This window comes from Dermacentor silvarum, chromosome 1 (assembly GCF_013339745.2).
Source record: "Dermacentor silvarum isolate Dsil-2018 chromosome 1, BIME_Dsil_1.4, whole genome shotgun sequence".
NCBI lineage: Eukaryota > Metazoa > Arthropoda > Arachnida > Ixodida > Ixodidae > Dermacentor > Dermacentor silvarum.
In genome coordinates this window covers 112,455,393-112,477,532 of record NC_051154.1, presented here as the reverse complement: position 1 = coordinate 112,477,532, position 22,140 = coordinate 112,455,393, and the positions used below count along the sequence as shown (strand labels likewise).

At 40.8% G+C, this 22,140-nt stretch overlaps 1 protein-coding gene across 50 annotated transcripts in view; it reads right to left on the bottom strand.

Moving 5' to 3' along the window:
• Positions 1-22,140, bottom strand: part of LOC119435128 (ankyrin-3) — a 402,712-nt gene that overhangs the window by 232,456 nt on the left and 148,116 nt on the right. For all 50 annotated transcript variants that reach the window (XR_007468364.1, XM_049672381.1, XM_049672376.1 and 47 more), the window contains exons 4-14: positions 19,945-20,142; positions 19,694-19,879; positions 18,163-18,261; positions 14,192-14,290; positions 12,600-12,698; positions 12,301-12,399; positions 9,221-9,418; positions 8,943-9,140; positions 8,672-8,869; positions 4,362-4,460; positions 521-623 (exon numbers count right to left, since the gene is read on the bottom strand). Coding sequence is in view for 49 of the 50 variants with exons in the window: in XM_049672381.1 (XP_049528338.1) it covers positions 521-623; positions 4,362-4,460; positions 8,672-8,869; positions 8,943-9,140; positions 9,221-9,418; positions 12,301-12,399; positions 12,600-12,698; positions 14,192-14,290; positions 18,163-18,261; positions 19,694-19,879; positions 19,945-20,142 (1,576 nt within the window). In the remaining variant the exon portion in view is untranslated. The remainder of the gene's footprint in view (positions 1-520; positions 624-4,361; positions 4,461-8,671; positions 8,870-8,942; positions 9,141-9,220; positions 9,419-12,300; positions 12,400-12,599; positions 12,699-14,191; positions 14,291-18,162; positions 18,262-19,693; positions 19,880-19,944; positions 20,143-22,140) is intronic.

Below are 22,140 nucleotides of genomic sequence, written 5' to 3'. Positions count from 1 at the left end.
AATAAAATAAAGCACCACAAAACCATGGTGTGTACCATGGTGTGTACAATGTAACTTCAGTCAACCCACTAGGTTACATGCTGCAATCTTACTTCCTCCTGTCACTGTGTCCTTTTGCACCTGTGTGTCTCCGTTTTATTTCTTTTAAGGGGTGTTTACTATGAGTGATTAATAAACTTTCAGTTGTTAGTGCACCCAGTGGTAATCCTGTCCACTCTGTCCTCCGTCTGGCACAGTTTGAAAGATGGAGTTACTGTTCTAGTGATTAAACGTATCCCACTGCATTACATATTTCCAAAACGCTAAGTACACATCAGTTGCTGCCAGTGCAGTGAAATTAATGTGAGCATGGTAGTGCATTGAACACATGAAAGAACAAGCATGACAAAAAGGAAATTGGTGAGTAAGAGTGTAATGCCCATACAAGAGATAATCAAGCAATCTTTTCCTCTGACAGCTGTGGCACTGTGTTCCCTGTTACAAAACGCCATTAGCACATGCTGAAGCCAACCCTACAAACCGTTGCGAGCTGCCGAGTGGGGCGAGGCACCTTTCTCCAAAAGCAAGAGAGCCACATTGACATGGTCATAATGTGCAGCAACATGAAGAGGCGTCACTCCATTCTGGAAAGGAACAATTGATTTTTATTATATGACACAAGCAAACTGTAAGTAGGCTAATCATTTAAACAGCAAAAGTACTGTCATAAGTAAAACCTTACAGCTGCCAACAGATGCGGATCCAGGTTTTTTTTTCAAGGGGAAGGGGCTCTGACTGAGATGGTGATTGAGATTGATGATGGTAACCGCACGGATGCTTACGATCAATAATAGTAATAATAATAATAATAATAATAATAATAAGTTTATTCACATCCCAGTGAGCGTTCTAACGATACATTTCCTTTTTAAAACAAGGAACGTCGGCATTAAAGCATGCCACTTTACTTCTGTGCTGGTCCCGACATAACACATTTCCCGAGGCATACAGAGACAGAAATAATGCAGCTCTATGCTGCCGCATTCTCTTCATTAACTATTAAACCTTTCTTGTCTCTCCAGAGCAAAAGAACAGTAACAGCTGGGAAGAAAGCCCTCAAAAGTTTGTCACATACCATACGCTGGCACTGCACAAACAAATTTTAAGGAGGAGGTCAGGACATCTGGACATCCCCCCTGGATCTATGCATGACTGCCAATACCTAAAACACACGCAGAAGTCAACACAAATTTATCTGCAATTTTAAATGGCATTGCACTGACCAAAACACAAACACATGACTGAAGTTGTATTTAAAAACTAAAATTGTGCACAAGAGTCCAGAAAACAAACATTCAGCAATATGTAGCATTGTGTCATAGTTAAAAGATATAATTTTCAGTTGAACAACTATTTAGATTAGGGCAAGAGCTGCAAAGGTCACATTAGAATACAAGATGCAAGTAAGCAAGGAAATTTGATTCTGATTGGCGCAGCAGCCATTCTGACTATAATGTGCTAGAGGTTTAAGTACGCCATGTAATGGTTCCCAAAAATATTCATCATGCAAGTAATTAAGTAAGCTCGAACCTCATTATAACAAAGCTGAAGGAGCAAAATTACTTTGTTATATCCACTACTTCGTTATATCGACTATTGCCCTCTACTGCAGTATATGCCCGATAGTGTGCACAACTTTAAACATGCAAAGAAGACTACAGCTCTGCGGACACATATGCAATGAAATTTTATTAAAACAACCACAAAGAACTCTCCGGCATGTGCAACATGCGACTTTTTAGCACCTGACGCCTTTCGAGTGCTTTTAGGATAGCATTCTTATATTCCACTGTGATGCTCTTTCGCTTCAGCTTTCCACTTGGCTCGCTCATATTGTTGTGAAACGGATGAAATAGCAACACGGTTGAAAGGAACAGCTAGCACGCTGCGATGCGAACGAAATCCATCATGTTCGAGCAGCACGTGGCACACACTGTGCACCGACTTCTCGGGCGACCTCCAAGACTTTCGAAGATAGTTTCACTTTCGCAAGATTTCGCAAACCCGTTGAAGTAAACGGCCAACAGAACTTGGCATAGCACAAGAAACACTGTCAGCCATCTACACGGACACGCTCGACCTGTGAAAGGGGAACTATATGATCCACTGCCCTCTAGAGGCCCTGTGGCGGCCGCGGCTCCGCAGCGTGAACGCGCCGGCTTCATTTGGTCGGCTTTGCCAATTTCACACAACTTCCCAGGTCATGCCTAGCTGTGTCAGCCAGCGCAGTGCACTCCAGTGAGAGAGAGAAATAGAGGCACTGGCTTTTAACTCACTGTGCGCAAGCATCACCAATATATGGTGTGGCGCAGCTAAGCATGGCTTCTAAGATTGCAATCCTGGAGGGTGCGCCTGGTGGCCTAGCTTCTCCAGCTATTTGCCGCAGCGAGAGAGGTGCAGTAAGGTAAGAAAGAAGTGCTGCTTGTGCACGGCCATTGTTGAGTGGTGAGAAGGACCGGTGTTTCTCAACGACGTATTTGACATGGGAATTTTGAACTGCCACGCTGAACAAGTGCGGAACTAGTGTGTATAAAACAGCGAGAAAATATTTGTTAGTAACAAGAAAATGACTAAAAAATATAAATCAATGCTGGCCTAAGCATACAAAGTGGCAAATCTGCATACAGAATTATGTGCTGCTCCTGTAAGAACTTGGACTAAGCAATTTAGCGCCCGATTAGTAGTGATCAAAAGCGAAAGTATCAGACTTACCGTATTTACCCGAATATAACGAGAGCTTATTTTTCGAAATTTCCGGCCTCAGTGTGCCTCGCGTTATATTCGAGTTTGGAACACGAATATAAAGTTTTTTGTTTTTGTTTTTTTTTCTGGCCCTTCAAACTGCAGATATCTGAACTACTATGCACTACCACGATCGTTACCATGTATGAAGCCGTGTTCTAACACACAGTACTGTCTGTCCAATAACGTTGGCGGCATGAAGGACGACGGCGCTCTCGCTCATAGTGACAAAGACGTCAGCAGTGACAACGAGTACACTGTGCATACACTCATACTATCACTGTATTTTGCGACAGCAGCTCAGAGTAACGATGAATAAAACGCCTTGAGAGCTTACGCTTTTATGCGTTGTTTCTTGTTTCTTTGCGGCATCACTTCATGTTATAATAATAATAATATATTTTTCTTTTCCTGAGAAACCGAAAGTCCCCCCTTGCATTATATTCATGGTCGCGTTATTTACGTACAAATATGGTAGCTATAAGGTCGAAATTTATGTGACGATAAAGACAAGTAGTACAGCTACACAGCTTTCAACATGAGCATCGTATCAGACTTTACCAGGGTATAAGCGTCAAATATCTCAAGACATCAGTCTCAAAATGTTTCCTTTCTAGGACCCCAAATTCTAATTTATGTGTGTTTAGTATGTTCTAGAAGAAAATGTACTGTAATTACTTCCAAAAGAATGAAGAACAATGGACAAGAACACGAATACACTTTGTGCAATAATTTAAATCTGCTGTTAAAGGCCAACTGCAGCTAAATTTCGCTTTGGCTAATTGCTAATAAATACATTTTGGCAAAGTTGCAGGGCTGGCAATTGTCTAATTTTTTTATCAGCAGCCTTTCAATAGTGCCTAAGAAGACACATGCACCCAGTCTTTAGCGGCTATGACTGAAGTCTTAGCACAACACCTCCTGAGATTTTTTAGTACACGGCGAGCAGCTGTAGGCAGTGCCTAATCCCGGAGGTCATGCCAAGGAGTTGTGCAATTTGGGTCATGCATCACTTCGAGCGAGCAGTAATGGCAGCCTTTTTTCCAGTTTCAGTATCAAAAACGTTTACTTTTGATAGCCTTTTGTGATGCAACCACTGTTTTTCCAAATACAGTTTTACAAGGAGGCTGCTCCATATCTACACTATCTAAAACTAGGCTTCTTATGTGGCCCAAAATGCTGTTGCAATTGGCCTTTAAAGGCAAGTACTCAACAGTTCGGCTGGCCGTCTTCTCTTTAGGTAAAAAATTATGGCTCAGTAGCAGAGTTAATTGTAACTGATCTCTAGATTTCACTCTAATTTCTGGCATTACCCAGATCATGGCAATAACGACATCATTTTATGATTCCCCATATTTCATAGTATTTGCAAGATTATTGTGCCCTTTCTGAGGGGAAAAACCAAGAAATGTTCCAGTAAAGTAAAGTAAAGTAAGTAAAGGACCCAGTAAAATTTCCTTAATTATGCAACAGTCCTGGTCCTGTACTATGCAGCATAATCATCAAATCAACATTAAGCTGTTTATAAAGAGCATAATCATGACGCACAATGAGACAAGTGTCAAATCCAATGTACGCACCTTGCCCTGGGCATCTACAGGGGCATCTTTTTGGAGCAACAGCTGGGCCACCTTTAGGTTGCCATATTTAGCTGCCAAATGAAGCGGGGTGAATCCTTTCTGCAATGTAAACATGTCAATTAATCGGTCAGAACATGCATACTTGCAACAAAAGTATATGGGGTGATCATTTTTAAGTTTTATGAAATTTTTGAAGATCGCTTGTTGCAGTAACAGAATTCTTAGTCCTTGAGCTGGATTATTCAGAGAGGCGGACATTACTTGCAGAAATCAAAACACATATTCAACTAATTAAGAAAAATCACTAATTAACTTACAAATTAATTACTTTACAGCACATATTAAAATTCACTAATTGTGGCCGGTGAGTTTGCAAAGCGTGTTCATTTGGAATGAATTTCCAGAATGACACCTGTTTGGAGATATGCACCATCAAACTCGCCGTAAAAATGCACTGCGGAGCGCCACTTACTTTTTAATGAAAACATGCTTTTATGCATTAAAGCACAAAAGTAACTGGAACGCCTATGTATTCCGTCCCACACTTTGAGAAATAATATCTCAAAACCGTTGTCATCCTGGAAATTCACTACAAGTCGATACGTCTTGCAATCTCACCAGCTACAATTCGTAAATTGCAACATGTGCCATAAAGTAATTAATCAAAAATTTAATTAGTGGCTTTTTGTCAATTAGTCGAATATGTGTTTCGATTTCTCTCACTAGTAATGTCCGCCTCTTCGAATAATAAATCTGAAAGACAAGAATTATGCTATCTGCCGCAGACAACTTTTAAAACTTCCATAGAACTTAAAGGGACACTAAAGGCAAAACAATAAATCAACTTGGACTGATAAAGTATTCTTCGAAAACTCTGCTGTCGTTAATTACACTGCAATAGGTCAATTATTAGAAGAGAAAATGAAGCTCAAAGTTAAATTTTTTGGAATTTCGCGCGGTAACCCCAACGTCAGCACTTCAGTGTGACGTCACGACTACTAAAGTAATTTTTCGTATTTGGGTCCCGTTGGCTCAGCAAAAGTTTGCAAAACTTGCCATATTCAGTCTAGGGCCCCTTTAGAACACAATGTAGTCAGTCTTTACCGCTAAAGAATTAATTAGGACCTAGAAGACACTGTCAAAATCCACGACGTCACGGTGAGCTGGTGTGGGAACTTCAAGGTGGCGTCGCCACTTGCCCTTCTGTTTTTCGTTTCTTTCTGGCTTACCAAGCGGCTTCTCACGGTAAGAGTGGTGTTTTCGGTATTGTGGAAGGGTAATCTACTGATGCAGAAGAAATAATTTTTCTCTTTAGCTTCCCTTTAAATATTATCACCCCGTAAAATGGGTACAATCCCACTGCAGAAGATATGCCCTTGCACTACCAACATTAATGCGCCTTTGAGCATTTCCATTCCTCTCCTCATTCTCTCAAATAGCCCAGCCCTCCTTTCTTTCTTTGAAATCATAAAGCTCTGAAGGAACTTCAGGGCTCTAGAGCACTTGAGATAAAGCAGTGCTTGGACTAGCGAAAATTTTTCAACTATTTCAATCAATTTAAGCATATTGCAAGTCACAAATTACCTGCCATGGTGGTGTGTAGTGACTTTGGCGTTATACTGCTAAGCTCGAGGGCATGGGATCAAATCCTGGCCACGGTGGCCGCATTTCGATGGGGCAAAATGCACAACACCCGTGCACCGTGCATTGAGTGCACATTAAAAAACCCCAGGTGCTCAAAATTAATCCGGAGTCCCACACTACGGCGTGCCTCATAATCCTATCATGGTTCTGGCACATAAAACCCCATAATTTATTTAATTCACAAAGACATGCAAATAATTTAGGTCGATCATTGTCCCGGCCACACTGCAGGCATTCAATTATGATCTGCCTGAATACTCACAGCTCTTCACTTCTGAACCAGTGTTCCCAATGCCATCCAATCGTGTGTCATGCCACCCTCCTCTAAAGAATACTAAATTTACCAAGCAAACTTTCCTGCGGTTATACAGATACTATCAAGATTTCTTGTTGCTTTATCAAGGGGCTAATGTGAGGTTCGGTTGATTTGAATGGTAGACATTTACCTTGTCCCTTAAGCAGAGACAAGCAGTTTGACAGCAGACTACATAAGCTTCATACTACAGCATATTTTGCTCTGGGAAGGTTCCTTACAATGCAGACTTTAAATTAAAAATTCAAGCAATTTTCTTTCTTCTCCACTGGCTGCCATTGCCTCCCTCCCAGCATTTGTAAGTGGTACTTAATGAACTAGTCTAGCACAGACTATGATATGTAAAGATTGAGGTGCCTTCCCCCACCTCACCTCCCACACATTGTGACAATTATTTTTCAAGCTCGATCACCTAGAAACCACCGTTTTGGAGCAAATATGTGTGAGCGAACACACATCACTAGGATGCCTCTCTGTGACTGCCCTTCATGCACCCAATCACCCCTAAGCACTGAACCATTAGGCTCCTCCTCCTCACCACGTCAGATGCCCCAAAGGCCTTCGATGAGTTCTCCGTGGGACATTGCTTATGTGAATTTTGATGTCTGGTGAACTACCCTTTCAGTCTGCCACGGTGGCCATGCATATTCTACCAGTCTTGCGCGAGCCTTGATCTATATACCATGACTTTTGTTGTTGTTGGCAATCTGACTCTTGAGCCTTCCCTGTGCCATGTCAAACAGTTGATAGACAATTTATCAGCATCAATCGTACTCGTACACTTAAAAATCTTGATGAATGTCACATCCTTTACTGGCCATCTCTTCCTGAGTGAGCTATGTGCAAGCTTAACTACCCAAATTAAACAATTTAAGATTTAGTGAAGAAAAGAACATGCACTAAACTTACTCAGCCTTTTTCAAAATATGTAAGCTGGTTTTTATATATATATATATTGTCTTATAGCTGCCCCTGTAATGTCTAAGTGTTCTGTGGGTAGGCTTGCTGGCGAATTTTGTGTACTGTCTAGATGCCAGCAACTTCTTTCTGCCCTTAAATTGTTTACTTTAGATACTTTAAGTGGTTATTCTGACACATTTAATGGTGAGATTTAGCACTTGACTTTTTGCTGAAACATGGTCATGAAAAGACAAAGGAAAGTGCTCAAGGTCATGGAGTGCTTCAATTCCCATAAATCAATTCCCCATAGGCAATAAGCCCAGCTCAACAAGGCACTTTCTCATTTATGTGTTCCAGAAAACACTTGCCTTTAATCTATGGCTCTACACCTATTGAAACATGCATTACATGGCGTGAGGACGATTGTAAATAACATTTGAACAAGCAGCTTTTTGTTTTGTTACTGTTTGTCCCTCACATTTTTTAAACAGCCTTCTTGAACACTGTTTTGGTTTTTTTTTTTTTTTTTTTAGTTGCAGAAAGAGATAAAAAATGTGTGGGTAGAGAGAGTTCTTTTCACTGAGTGGGTGAACTGAAGTACAGTTACGATGTATTTTGGATAGAATTTCATTAGCATTCTGATGAATAAGGCTTATTGCAATAATACGAATCTCTCATATCTTTTGGCCAAGATACATCACTCCCATGGCAAGTTCTAAATACCATACAACTTGAAGAGAAATGTTTTACCTGCCGCGGTTGCTTAGTGGTTATGGTGTTAGGCTGCTAAGCACGAGGTCGCAGGACCAAATCCCGGCCACGGCGGCCGCATTTCGATTGGCGCAAAGTGCAGAAAACACCCCTGTACTTAGATTTAGGTGCGCGTTAAAGAACCCCAGGTGGTCCAAATTAATCTGGAGTCCCCCACTACGGCGTGCCTCATAATCAGATGGTGGTTTTGGCACGTAAAACCCCATAATTTAAGAGCATTGTTTTACATTTAACTTAATGCTAGAGTTGCATTTTAAAGGGCTGTGATTCGCTTCAATGAAATCAGGCAGCTGTAGTTATGCACTGGTGGCAGCAATTGGGTACTGCAATCCACACTCAATGCACACATACAGCAGGACCCATCTAATACACTTTTCAAGGGACCACAGGACAAATATGTAATAGCCAAGAATTGTACACAAGGGTGTCTATGATCACAATACTTTCAGCAACATTATAAATCAGAAAATGTAGAAAATGTAATGAAGAACACGTTACTGGCATTTTACGGTACAATTAATGGGTTCAACCCATGAAGTAATCATTCTGGAAAAACAAATTGCTTCTACATTACAATTTTTGTAAACATGTTGGTTGTAAATAAAGAGAAGCTGCAAATAAAAATGTTCAAAATTTTTCTTCCTTTCTTTATCCTCCTAATGCATATTTCATTTGTCTTTACCTTTGTTGGTGCAGCAAGAGCAGCCCCATGGTCCAGAAGTAGGGCAGCCACTTCATCTTGGCCCTCACGGGCTGCTACATGCAGAGGAGTGTAAGCATCCTTGGTGGGAGCATCCACTGCAGCCCCATGCTGCAGGAGCAGTCCCACCATGTCAGCATTTCCCAGTCGTGAAGCTATGTGCAATGCTGTCTGCAGTTCCTGCAAAACGCAAAGCACATAATTCCACCACACTGACCAAGCACGAAAGCCGACTCTTGTAGTGTTTACAAACCCTGGCTTTGGCGTCCACATGAGCTCCATTGCGAAGGAGAATGCGAATGATGTCTGTCTGGTTGGCACGGGCAGCCAAGTGTAGAGGGGTCTCTCCTCTGACAGTGGGGATGTCTGGATTGGCTCCGTGTTGAATCAGGTAGATGACAATGTTCATGCAACCCATGAACGAAGCCACATGCAATGGTGTAAGCCCCGACTGTGTGAAAGAACAGGATACACTGGTTTTAAACAAAGAACGAAAGCACTCGTATGGGACCATTGAGATGAAATGCTAACCTCAGTGGTGGCCTCAATGGAAGCGCCATGCTTGAGGAGCAGCTCAACTACCTTGATGCGGTTCTTTTTGCATGCAATGTGTAGAGGAGTAAATCCATTCAGGGCTCGTGCGTTAGGGTCTGCCCGGCGGTCCAGTAGCAGCTTTGCCACTCCAACATGGCCGCAATGTGCAGCCACATGAAGTGCTGTCAGGTAGTCCTAGCAGCCAAATTAGCACAAATCAACATGAGAATCTGGTGCACGAAGTAAGCAGAGTGAAATTATAACAAAAACTCCATTTTTTTTTACAAAAAAAAAAAACAAAATTGCTTGACAAGGTACATTGTAAACCTGTTAATATTTATGTATTGTCTTTTAGCCACAGAAAACATGCACGACATGGTGATGATGCGTATGATGATATGACTGACACTAGGTCTCATTTAATAACAAGAGAAAAGTCAAGTTTTAAATTGAAGTTCAATTTCAAAATGCTTGTGATTAGTTTTGGTGCCAGTGCTATTTTTATGGACTAGCAAAATACTGATTGAAATTGAAGAGCACTGAACCATTTAAGACAAACTGTTCAAATCTGAGCACTTTATGGAAAAAAGAACAGTGTGGTGCCAGACAATGAAATCCCAAATTCACCTCTTAGTTCTTGTGGCATTGTACACATAAAACACAATAGGATGGGCCCAGCAACATTTTAAAATACAGTTAAACCTGTTTATAACGAACCTCCATATAACCAATTCCTGGATATAACGAAGCTTTTCTATTCCCCGCCGTTACTCCATAGAAGCACATGTATTTGAGACCTCTACGTAACGAAGCGGCAGCGGAAGAACCCCTCGAAATAACGAATTTCCCCCGCCAACAACCTAGAGATTTCGCCCCAAATTTTGTGATTTTTGCACGAGCAGCAACCGGAAGGACCTTCTCTGCCGTGACGGAATGCGAAGCGGCGGCGTCGCGCTTGGCGCGCTCGAATTCACGGCGACTGCGAGGCGAGAGCGAGCGCACGTGTGCGTGCGTGCGAGCGTGCGCGAGGCGGGCATGCATCTCTCGACCCGGCGATCATACCGCCGCGGGCGTGACCTTTCCCCCTCACTTCATTCAAACCTGATCCCGCCGCTTGCTGCAGCTGGCCTAGCCCGCCAAGCCGGCACTCTCCTTTTCCAGTTGATGTTGCCAAAGAAAAAAAAAACCTTTTTTTTTTTTACGCACTGGCAGCGCCATTCTTTGGTAACTGCGCAAGTCTCTGCGCTTCACTTCACTAACCTGACACTAGGTGACACTATACGATGCTACGACGTCATCGAAAGCATGAGGTGCGTGGTACCCTGTAAAGGATATTTTTTTTTCCCCCTCTCTTTTGGTCACGGAAAACGGGTGCGCGTTACAATCGAGGGCGCGTTACAATCTAGAACCGTATTTTCCGGTCTATAAGTCGCACCTATGTATAAGACGCACCCCCCTAAAAACGGCAGTTTTTCCTGAAAAGAAACGTATATAAGTGCACTGGTGTATAAGACGCACCTGTTCGTTCGGTAAGCGATTTTAAAAAAAAACATTAGAGTGATGTTTCACTCCGTGAACGCGGGTTACGCGATAGCAAAGGTACGGACACTCCAGGCGCATTTCTGCTGTCGTGGTTGCCGCAATGTTCCGTATAAAGTCCAAGGGCGATAACATCGTCCCCGTGTGCTGTATGCAGTATGTGCAAGTGAAAGCGTGCGACGGTGAGCCGCATCGCACACAAGGGAGGAAAACGGGAAGGAAGCGCGGGAGGGAGGTGGAGCGGCTTGTACTGTGGTAGCAACTGCGCAGTCAGTGCAGCGGCACGCGCCGTATCTTGACAGCGATCTGCAGATGCGACGACTAATGGGTCGGTCGACTCGCGGTCGGCCTGCCGCCGCTTGCGTTGCTGCTCCACCCTTCTCGCACGGCGCTCGGCAACTTGATCATGAGAAGAACCCAGTACCTCGATGGCGCACACTGAACCCGTAGCAGTTAAGTCAACCGGCATGCTTCGCGTGGCCATAACGTCGAATCCGATTTTGACGGCAGTTCTTCGGGGAAAAAAAAGAGTACATAAGCCCCACCATTCTATAAGACGCACTGACGAAAAATTCAGAAAGAAAAACGCGTCTTACACACCGGAAAATGCGGTAAATACGGTAAGTGTTTCTTTTTCGAATTTTCGTGCCGAACCTGCATATAACGAAATCCTCTTTATAACGAAGTTTTTCAGGAATTTGTCAATTTCGTTATATTCAGGTTTAACTGTAATGCATCAAAGCCAGATTGCACAATGCAACTTTGAATGCTTCCTACAAAATACAATGGTGGACAGATGGCCCCAGAAACCAAACCATACTAAATGGATATATGTAGCATTATGATACAACTTAGTAAGGTGAAATATTAGGCCAGTTCGTTTTGCATCATGAGGGTATTGCAGCACGAACTAAAACATATGCACAAAGAAACAGACACACAGGGACAAGTGCTAGCTGCAACTGTAAGTACAGGGACTCCCTGTTGAGTCTGTTTTGACGAAGCCACTCGGCCCTGAGGATCTTGCAAATTCTAGTTCCTTGACCCACCGAAGGACTGAACCCACCAAACAGTAGCTTCGACAGAACAGAATCTACAGGGAGTCCCAGTACTTACAGTTGCAGCTAGCATTTGTTCCTGTGTGTCTCTTTCTTTGTGGCCCATTCATCCTGCATTGTACAGATGTTGTGGCCAGCAGCAAAAGGTGCAGTGCCTTTAGCTCCATGGGACTGCAATATCTCATTCTAATTCATTCCCAATCTTTAGAGGCAAACTTTAACTTTAGTACAAACATAACAATCAAGCACAAGAAGTTGCAGCTACTATTTAGTGCCTTGCACCTAAGCACATTTTCAGCTACAGTGCACTTTCAAGTCGCACATTATTGGATTTTCCATTAATCTGCATACTGACAAAGATTTGCTGGCCGTTATTTACTGCCATAATAGATCACTTGATAGAAATAGACTTTTTGTTTCTTTTCTAGCGGCTGACCTATGATAAAAATCAAAATTAGTGTCCAAGGCATCAATACTTACAACAGTGACATCATCCACTGGAGCCTTGTGATAAAGTAAGATGCGAGCACTGTCTACATGGTCACCTTGAGATGCCATGTGTAGAGGAGCAAGCCCATTCTGCACAGACAGCAAATTATAAGACAACTCAAGGGTTTTTTTCAGTGTAGTGTACTACCACCACACCATACTAAAAATAAACAGCTACAAGTCTTCTGTAATTACATCCCATTCTTCCAAGTGACATAACCTCACTTCTCTGGAAGTGGATATCCTTCTAAGCATGTAAAGATCCAATACTAATGCACATCTGTTCTTACCTTGGTCTTTGCTGTAATGGGAGCATTCTTCTCAAGCAGTTGCTCAACTACTTGGTCATGGCCACTACGGGCTGCACAATGCAATGGTGTTAGCCCATCCTGGACCAAAAAGCAACAAATAGCAGCAAATTAAGGTGACACATTCAGTTGTTAGCACATGTGCTTTTGCATACAGAAGGTGCAAAATATAGACAAAGAAGCTTTATACAAAAAAAAATTCATCGATGATTACTCCCTAATGCGAAATTTGAGCGCAGTTCTATACGCGTTTTCATTTCGCGATTTATTGGCTGGCACGGACAGCCTGTCTCATGCGGCACATTGCAGATGGAGCAAAGCGTTGCAAAACAAGTAACACTCAAACACAATAAAAACGGCGAGCAGAGTCGGCGATGGTCGAAAATCTGACCTGCGGGTCAAGCGCATTGGCTTTTATACATGACTCATCAAAGGTTCCAGAATAAGTAATCACTGGTGCCGAGAAAGCACTACACAATTCGCATCACGCAATCAACCAGATTACAAAAAAAAAAGAGCTTTCGTGACAAGAGCCAACGGATAGAACTATCAATAACATTCGAGAAACTTCTGATGCATGCAAGTGCGCCGTGCGTCGAGGAATAATGTTTAACATTTGTTAGCCGATGAAACGCAGTGACCGAAGAAACAAAGTGAACAGACGACGCGCAGTACACTGGCGCCATCTTGTAGCAATCGTCGGCCCTACGCCTTTCTTTTTCATCCTTCGTTGTTGTGCTGTTCGCTCGGTTATGCCACCGACACTCGCCGTAAGAATGGGCCACTAAGAGCTACGCTCTAAAAAAGTGTACTATCATTCCCGTTCCATTTTTGTCACTTTAATTTGGTACAACTTTAGAAGGCAGCAGCATTTGGCCTTCAAAGGCAGACGCACACGAGCCTCCACCAATGGGCGTGCACTCTAGACTGACGTCATGAGCCGGATGGCCAGTGACCCTGCCGACGGAGAACATAGCACCCCGCGCTTTAAGCTGGGCTTAGTCGTGTCAGCGAGACTATTTCTTTAGTCGCGAAGGCAATCGGGCTGCTGCGCTTCGGTCATCTGGGAGGGGCCTCTCCTGTCTTCTTAAGTTGTACCCGACTATAGAAGATATCACCAAGAGCAAGAGAGACATTTAACAGTGTGCATCACACTTCTGCAGGAAAAGAGAGACCCCACTTCAAAGAAGTATGGAAGCAGGGCAAGAGGGCACTCATTCCTCTGATATCATGTTCTATTGTACCTATTTTCTTCACATGCAATCAAAAAAAAAAAAAATCCAATCAACAGTTCACGCATGAACATCTCTAGTCAATACCAGAAGGAATTTAGAAAACACAACAAGGTTCTACTTTATGAAATGTAGAAGCTTGGAAGGCTGGGTAATTAACCCAGTAAAATAATACTTTTCTCCTGACATGTTAGCTAACAAGGATTCTGTTACTGTAAGACGGAAAAAAAATTATTCCTTTAAATGCAAACATGTTGCAAGTGACAAATTATTTATTTTACACACCACACATAGAAAATGTAAAAATATTTCAATGCAAACATATGCAAGCATGTCACTTACCCTTGTGGAGGCATCAATTTTTGCTCCCTTTTCAAGCAACAGCTTCACCATGTTGCTTTTTCCCCATTTTGCAGCCACATGTAAAGGTGTTATTTGGTGCTGTGGAAAAGTTACATCAAGAAAATGTCAGCATAAAATAATTTTCTGTCATTTTTTTTAAATAATAAGTTGTCACTGCATCGCTCCTACCTTGCCTATACTGTAAGACCTTAACAGTCAACTTCGATAAGATCAACTGTAGCAAATGTGCAAAATTAGTTTGAATTATTCAATGTTCAAATTAGAAGTGTTTAAAAAGGACAAGCTCCTTTTGCGAATCTTAACAGGGTCGAATGAAGAGGTAGGTTGAATTTATCAATACCAAGGTAATTTAAGTTGACTGGCATCAACGGATAATGACAACGCTTAGAATCACTGAACAACAAAATAAAAGAAAATGAGACAACAGCAGCTAAATTCTTTGGTATTTGTGTTTAATACTTTTCTGTACCTATTCTCCTCTCTTACCCTAAAGAAAGGCCTAGAAGCCGCACTTCCTTTATAAGCCTTATACATGCATACATTTCTATCAACAGCAACTCTATGTGGGATGAATTATGACACGCAAAATGCCAAAAAGATCAACAGAGACAACAAACCTTTCCCAGAGCAAAAGGCTAGCTAGACCTTTGGTACATGCTCAGGAGTGTAAATTGTTTTGATGATTGTGTTCCACTATTATCAAGTGCAACTTTATTCCCCCCCCCCCCCCCCCCAGCTGCTTTTTATCCATTGGTGTTTTAACAGCATATGAACTTATTATGACCAATCAGTTCCGTCGTGTGGAGTTTTCACTCACACAAGAGTACGCAGTCAATTTCAGACCGACATTCGACAGAAGCTTTACTAGCAGTCTAATCTCTCACTTTTGAAACACTGCTTGCGCAAATGCCCTTATTAATTACTGTAATATACTGTACAACACTGTATATTATTGTACAGTACTGTACAAGTGCCATACAAAGCACGTGATAGCTCCAGCACCAGTTCAAGGCACATAACTAGAACAGCTTGTTTGCACAGAAAGCTGATCGAACCCAATAAACAAACATGATTAGGCGTGTGCATGCTTCCCAACCTGACCACCATGACTTCGAGAGCCTAAAGAATGCAGTAAAAAAAGGAACCACGTGTTTGCTGCCCTAAATGAAAACAAATACTCCCCCGCACCATAGGCGCTTGCCCGTTTTCACATTTGCGAAGCCATGGCTTTGCCACATAGCACTAAATCTGCATAGTATTTTTTTGCATGGTATAACTTATAAAAGTTGGGAACTAGGAGCAAGGCGCATATTTTGTACATTTCAGATATTTTTTTACTCTCGGTACCCATGCTAATAGTTGCAAATTATTACTTTCATTCATTCTTCTTGAGGTGATTCTTTGAAGTTTCACATAAGGAATTCTCAAAAACTTTCTGAGAAATTATTTCTGTTATACTTGCATTTCAAAACACCAATAATCTGGATACAATTATTGTATCATGGTATATGTTGCAACTAATACGTCTTGAAATAAAACATTAGAAAATAAAAGCACTGTAAATGAGCGCATTTCGAGTGGTAAGGAAAGAGTTGGGGTGCAGTAATTTAAACAAAAGGCTAACAGAAGCATTAGGGCAATAAAGGAACCCAAAGGAGAAAAATAAGGTGAGCTGTATTAGCAAATTATCCTTCTGCAATACCAAACAAAGCCACTATTACTGTGAGAGGAGGCTCGGTATGACAGAAAAGACAAAAAAACAAAAGACAGGTGGCAACGACGCCTTGAAGATCTTTCATCAGCTCACTGTGATGTCATGGATTCTCACGGCTTCTACTTGAGCCTAATTAATCTGCGACTCAGTAAGAGGTGCACTATATAATCATCTAAAAGAGCCAAAGACCAACCTTAGCAAGTTTCAAGAACTTTTACTGAGCCACAACGACCCGAATAAAACAATATATTTTGAAATCCATGAAGTCACGCTGACATACTGACAATGGGCTATCGGCGCAATATTTAAAAAGAATTAGAGGTGGGCAAATATAAATTTTTCCTAAGGTGAATCGAATATAAATAGTATCAAATATTGAATAGTCGAATGCAAACACATACATATTTACAGCAGGAATATTATAGGTACCACACCTGTACTGGCTAGTACAAAAAAGACAGCTATAGGGGACAAATCAGATGGAAACACAAGATCACTAATTGTGATTAAAAACTGCCCGAATAGCCTCTCAGCATCTTTAGAGCCTGGTTGCTAACAAGCTTTTATTTTAAGAAAGAATGGCTGCTGCATGGAATGGAGGTTTGCAAAATGCGAAATTGTAAATTGTTGCCGATAAACTATCAGAAGCTCGGGAAAAAGAAAAACAAAAACAAGGAGCTGCTTAAGGACTTGTGTACCATCACACATGTAAAAGGGCTTGGCAAGGAAAAATCACTCGTCGTAGCGTAAAAGATAAAAATTATGCATGGCTAGACTGCCAAAAACACTAAATGACAGACTACAAGCAAAACTCACAAGTTGTTATGTAGGCTTTCACCACGAAACCAAAAGCTGTGAGACTAACAGTCAGCTGCAAAATATTCAGTTAGTTTCAAATATTCAAAAATACCAAATAGGTCCTTTTCAAATATGAATATAAATAGTTAGTGTGCAATATTAAATTCAAATTCGAAATTTCAAATATTTGCCCAGCTCTAAAGAAATGAAATTCAGTTTTTCTCTTTAGCATCCCTTTGAGAAATAACAGTCATCAATAGCATCTGGCCATCAATAGCATCAACAGCCAAACTGTGTGCCCACATGTGAACCTATGCAAGGAGTGACAGAAGCCGAATCGATTAAGTGATAATTCATTTTGCTTCTCCCAGGACTTCCCAGTATATTGCATGACTACTAAAATATAATTAGAACCTACAGGCACTAACCCCATTGGAAATGCATATACAGGTTCCAATTCTATAAGTGCAAGTACAGATTTCTTTTTGCACAAATATACACCATTTGTACCACATATGCCTAATAAATTCTGCCTATAAAATGGTTACTCTCTTGCTGGAAAGGGAAAATCTCAAAGGAAACTTCTACACATCCACAGACAGATTGTACAGATAATTGGCATGCAGAAGCAAAAAAATCACAAGAAATTAAAAACAGAAAGAATGTACATAAATGGGAAACAAAACTGAAAAACTCATGGCAACTAAGCAAATGTCTAAACACAGGCAGGAACACGTCGACTAGTACTGCAGTTTCTGAAGTGCAGAACTTTCAGTTACTGGCTATTTAAGTCATGCTGCGCATCCTTGTAATTGTGTGCAGTGCTTCTTTGGTCCCCCTGACCTTTCCATAGCTTTATCACCTTTCATCTGTGTAGTGCAAGAGATACAAGCATATCGCTAACCTCCCTGCTTCCAAGTTTCTTTTTTTGCTCTTAATATCAGCAGAGACCCACATTTACATAACAGAGAACAATGTGAATTCATTCATACAATCTGGGCAATCCGTCACAAGGTAAAATAGCCAGATGAACTTTCAATACAGACAAAATCACATTTCCTAAAACCATGTTCTCAAACATGACTTCAGGTAATAAAAAAATGAATACAGGTGTAATTTAATAGTGACCATCACATTCTGCTAAGTTCAGTAGCTGGCATAAATGAATTCTGCATCTCTCAATTGTATGCTGCTGTTGCACATGTGAAGCCAGAGAAGTGATGTTGTTGAATGAGACAACAAATGTCAAAATCCTGCAACTTTTAAATTGCATGGTGTAAAGAATTAAGGTACAAATTTAAAGAAAAAGCACGAAAGGACGGCCTTCGCAATGCAAAACTTGCACAGTACAGCTAAAGCATTATCAATTCTTTACATCCTGAATACATTAAAAAATGTTTAAAAAATTTGGGACAAAGCATTTCTGCATCTTACTTACCTTTGCTGGAAAGTTAACATCAGCTCCCTTTTCCAACAGGAGAGATGCAATGTTACTGTTGCCATAATGAGCAGCTATATGAAGTGGAGTGAACCCACTCTGCAATATCAGTAAAGGTGAACAAAAGCACAGTGTTATTGAGCCAAACATAAAGTAGGAGATTCTGTAATTGATAGGAAAAGAAAAAAAAAAGGTCTTAAATTTTCTGTTGCTACTTTCGTTTGCTCTCTCTTTCAGTCCTACTTTTTTATTTATGCAGCTGGAGAAAATATAAAACCTTTGAAGTATGGTCATGCATTTTTTCTTAGTGCAAGCAGAGATTTTAGGTTGTGCACTAAGGATTCTATTGTATCCTCAGTTCTCCAAAAGCCAGGAGGGTTAAGGAGCGATCTCATCCTCATTTTCCACAGCTGTGGAGCACTGGCAGGACAATATAAACCCAGCAACAATGCGCCACAGCAGTAGCTTTGTTCATATGTGCAGTCATTAAAAAAAATTTTTTAGCCAGTTCCACATGCACAAAATCAAATGGTGTCATATGCATTAGGCACACAAGAAGAGTATGTGAACTGTGCTTGGTTATTATACAGCAGGAACTTGAGAATCTCACTGTGAACTACATCTAGCCACATACAGTCACTTCATATCTTCACGATTGCATAAAGCTGCTGGGTGCATTCCTTTATCTGCTAATAACCAGTCTATCAATATTTGCCATTATTTACTTAGAATACTTTCACTATGTCATTTCACTGAATGTAAGATTTTTCCAAAAGACAGCTTTCCAAAGCCTAGGATTTGACCTTCATATCTGATATGTATTAGACAAAAGCATCCTATCTATAGTTTATTTGTGCATAGAGGAAATGCAAAAGTTGACAGTTATAAAGAAGCTGATCATTATAGCTTATATACATCACTTATGCCACCACGCTGTGGAATATTATTATATTAAACCTTTAACATTCCCCTACATATTCCACTATACTGTGGGATGCAGTGCATCCTGCAATAGTGGAATACATTGTAGCAGTATCTTTTTTTTTTTACCCCAGCAATTATTATTTATTTAAAGTGCATCTACTTTATGCAGGCTCATACATATATAAAGGTAAAAAGAAAAATTAGCCAATGCATATAAAATAAAGTTTTGTGGAAGATAAAATGCGTGGTCAGTCTTTTGTTTTCCACAAAGCTTTCTTTTACATGGCCATGCACACTTAAACATTGCAAGTATAAGGTGAGAGTTGTGTGGACAGAAGAAATGGCCAGCCTTCTACTCCACACAACACTTTCGTCAACTCGTATAATGCTGAGTGAGCTGACATTATTTCTCTTCTCACCGAGTTTTAGGGCAAAAACTAATTACACATGGAGGATAATGACTTAATTATCACTATTTGTTTTGTCATTTACAATCTACAGTATGTTGGACTAAAAACAATACCAAAGCTTTTCACTGTGCAGAACACCCAATAAAGAAAGACCCCCTGCAGAAAATTGCTCAGCAGTTAGACAATGTAGACGAGACCTTCGAAGTGACATCAGGATTATGTTCGCTGTGTAGCAGCAGGGCAGCTGCTTTACAGTCGTCCTTTTTGGAAGCAATGTGCAGGGCTGGTAAGCGGACTTTCCCCCGAGCATCATTCTCGAGCAGAACTGCCACCACCTTGTCATGCCCTTGCTGCAATGCCACTGCCAGAGGGGTAAAGCCATCCTGAAAGCAGCAAAAGTGACACCAATCAGAGCATACCCACTCATTAAAGTTGCAGTAAGCCTTACTTCTGTGGCGAGGCTCTGATTGGCGCCATTGGCCAGGAGGAAACGAACCACTCCATCATGGTTCTCCTGGGCGGCCATGTACAAAGGTGTGAAGCCATTCTGCGACTGCACATTGACATTGGCTTGCTTCTGCACCAGCAGCTTCACCACCTCTTCTTGGCCTGCCAGCGACGCTATGTGCAGAGCACTGTTGCCTTTCTGTAAAAAAAAAAAAATGAAAGAAAGAAATAAAGAAAAAAGAATTTAAAATAGAGTGACGCGCTTTCCTAAGACTGAGATGTGCCTGGGAAATTCAGTATTTCAATGGAATTTGTAATGTTTGTATCATCTAGTTTCGTTACAAACGTTCTCATAAATTAGCTTAAGATCATTTTCATAAGTGCACAAATGTATTTAGCTTAAGTATACTCACTCAAAGGTTTGTGGTACCTTATCAGGTGTAGGAAGACTTTTAATGCTTCCTATGTGCCACAAAAAGCTCCAAAAATACAACTCAATGCAAAAAAAAATTGCATGTTGCAACTTTAATAAACAAGAAACATTTTAGCTCTAAACCTCCTTTTCCAAGATTATTGTTTTTGTTTAAGATTGCCTGATGAAAGCTACTAAAAATTGAAATAAGCTCTTTCTTTAACTGAACTCTTCCCAAGTTTCTGTATTTACATGCAAATTTGATTGAAATTGGTTAATATGAACACATTATAGTGCACACAAATTGCGATATTGACCCAAAACAGTGAATAGAGAAAATCACGCATGTTTAGAGAGGCATTTACTACCAAAACGTAATGGCAATACATGTCAAAATTTCATAAAGTGCTGGCCAATGAATCCATAAACCCAATACTGAAAAAAATCGCTTGCAGAATTTCTTGCATGCAGCCTCCTTAAAACAAGCTCCCCCATCACACTGAGGCAATGTGCATTTGCCTCAGCTTTCTGCTTTGTAGACACCCTTATGTAGCATTGCCTGCAATTTCTCTGTTTGCTGTTTGTTTCATGTTGTCAAGCAGGCACTTAATGCAATCTTTGGTGTCCTTTGTGCCACCACAAATGACCGAGATCAGCAATGCTGAGTTTCTTTAGATGCTTCCATTGTGTCCAGGAAGAACAATGAGTACCGCACAAGATGTACTTCAGCGCACAGCCTAGTAAGCAGGAATTCCGAGTACACTTGTTCACTCGTGATCTGCCATCTCTCATCTCAAGGCATAAGTGTTCTGTGGAAAATACATCCAAATATAGTCTGCCCAAACAAGCATTCGGACACTCAAATTCAGGAAGTTGAAGTCTCCCACTTTCAAATTTGGGTGTGGCTGTGGACAGGCAGCAGCTGGGTGTGTCAAGCACATGAAAGCACAAGGAAATAGGCATAAGGCTGTCTGCCTATACATTATTCCTTGCTACCTCATAAGCAACCCCTCTAGGGCATCATTGAAGAATTTACACTTCCGAGTACAGTGTGTATTGTCACAAGCTACACTTCACCAAATATTGCATGGTAATTTAATAATGATACTACAGCAAAACATCTCATTCACCATTATGAGCGTATACAATGCAGCCAGGATTATTATTATTATTATTATTATTATTATTATTATTATCTGCGAAGCAATGTAGAGAGCACTGGCATATACAAGAGAAACAAAAAGAGCCTATTCCTGGTTGCACAACTTTAATGACAGCAAGGAAAAGTCAGTGTTTCAAATTAATGACCGTTTACAATTCTTCAGCTAATTACAGCATATTTTCTACACCCATCAACAAGTGCACTGTGCTGAAACATCTAGAATTGCTATTCTTACTGTAATTATATTTTAACGATTAGTAATAAAAGAAGAATTGCCAAACACATTTGGTTAATGATTGGTTATAAATGAAGCCTTATCAGTATGCATCATTATTATCCTGGAATTCTCCAAAAGGCAGATGAGTCAATCTGTTGTACACTGCTTAGGGACTTCCAGAAATACATTTCATTTCTTCATGAGCATCTGGCCTTTAAGTAGTTCAAGAAATTGTCACCTCCAACAGAGAAACATATCATTCTACCATCTTTCAAGTTTGGTTTGTTTCAAGATATGCTGTTCCTAAACATTTGCAGAATGCACACCAATATTAAAAGTAAATTTAAAGACTTTCAGCAGAAATAATGGTTAAAAAATAACAGCCTCAAAAAGCTTTAGCACGCAC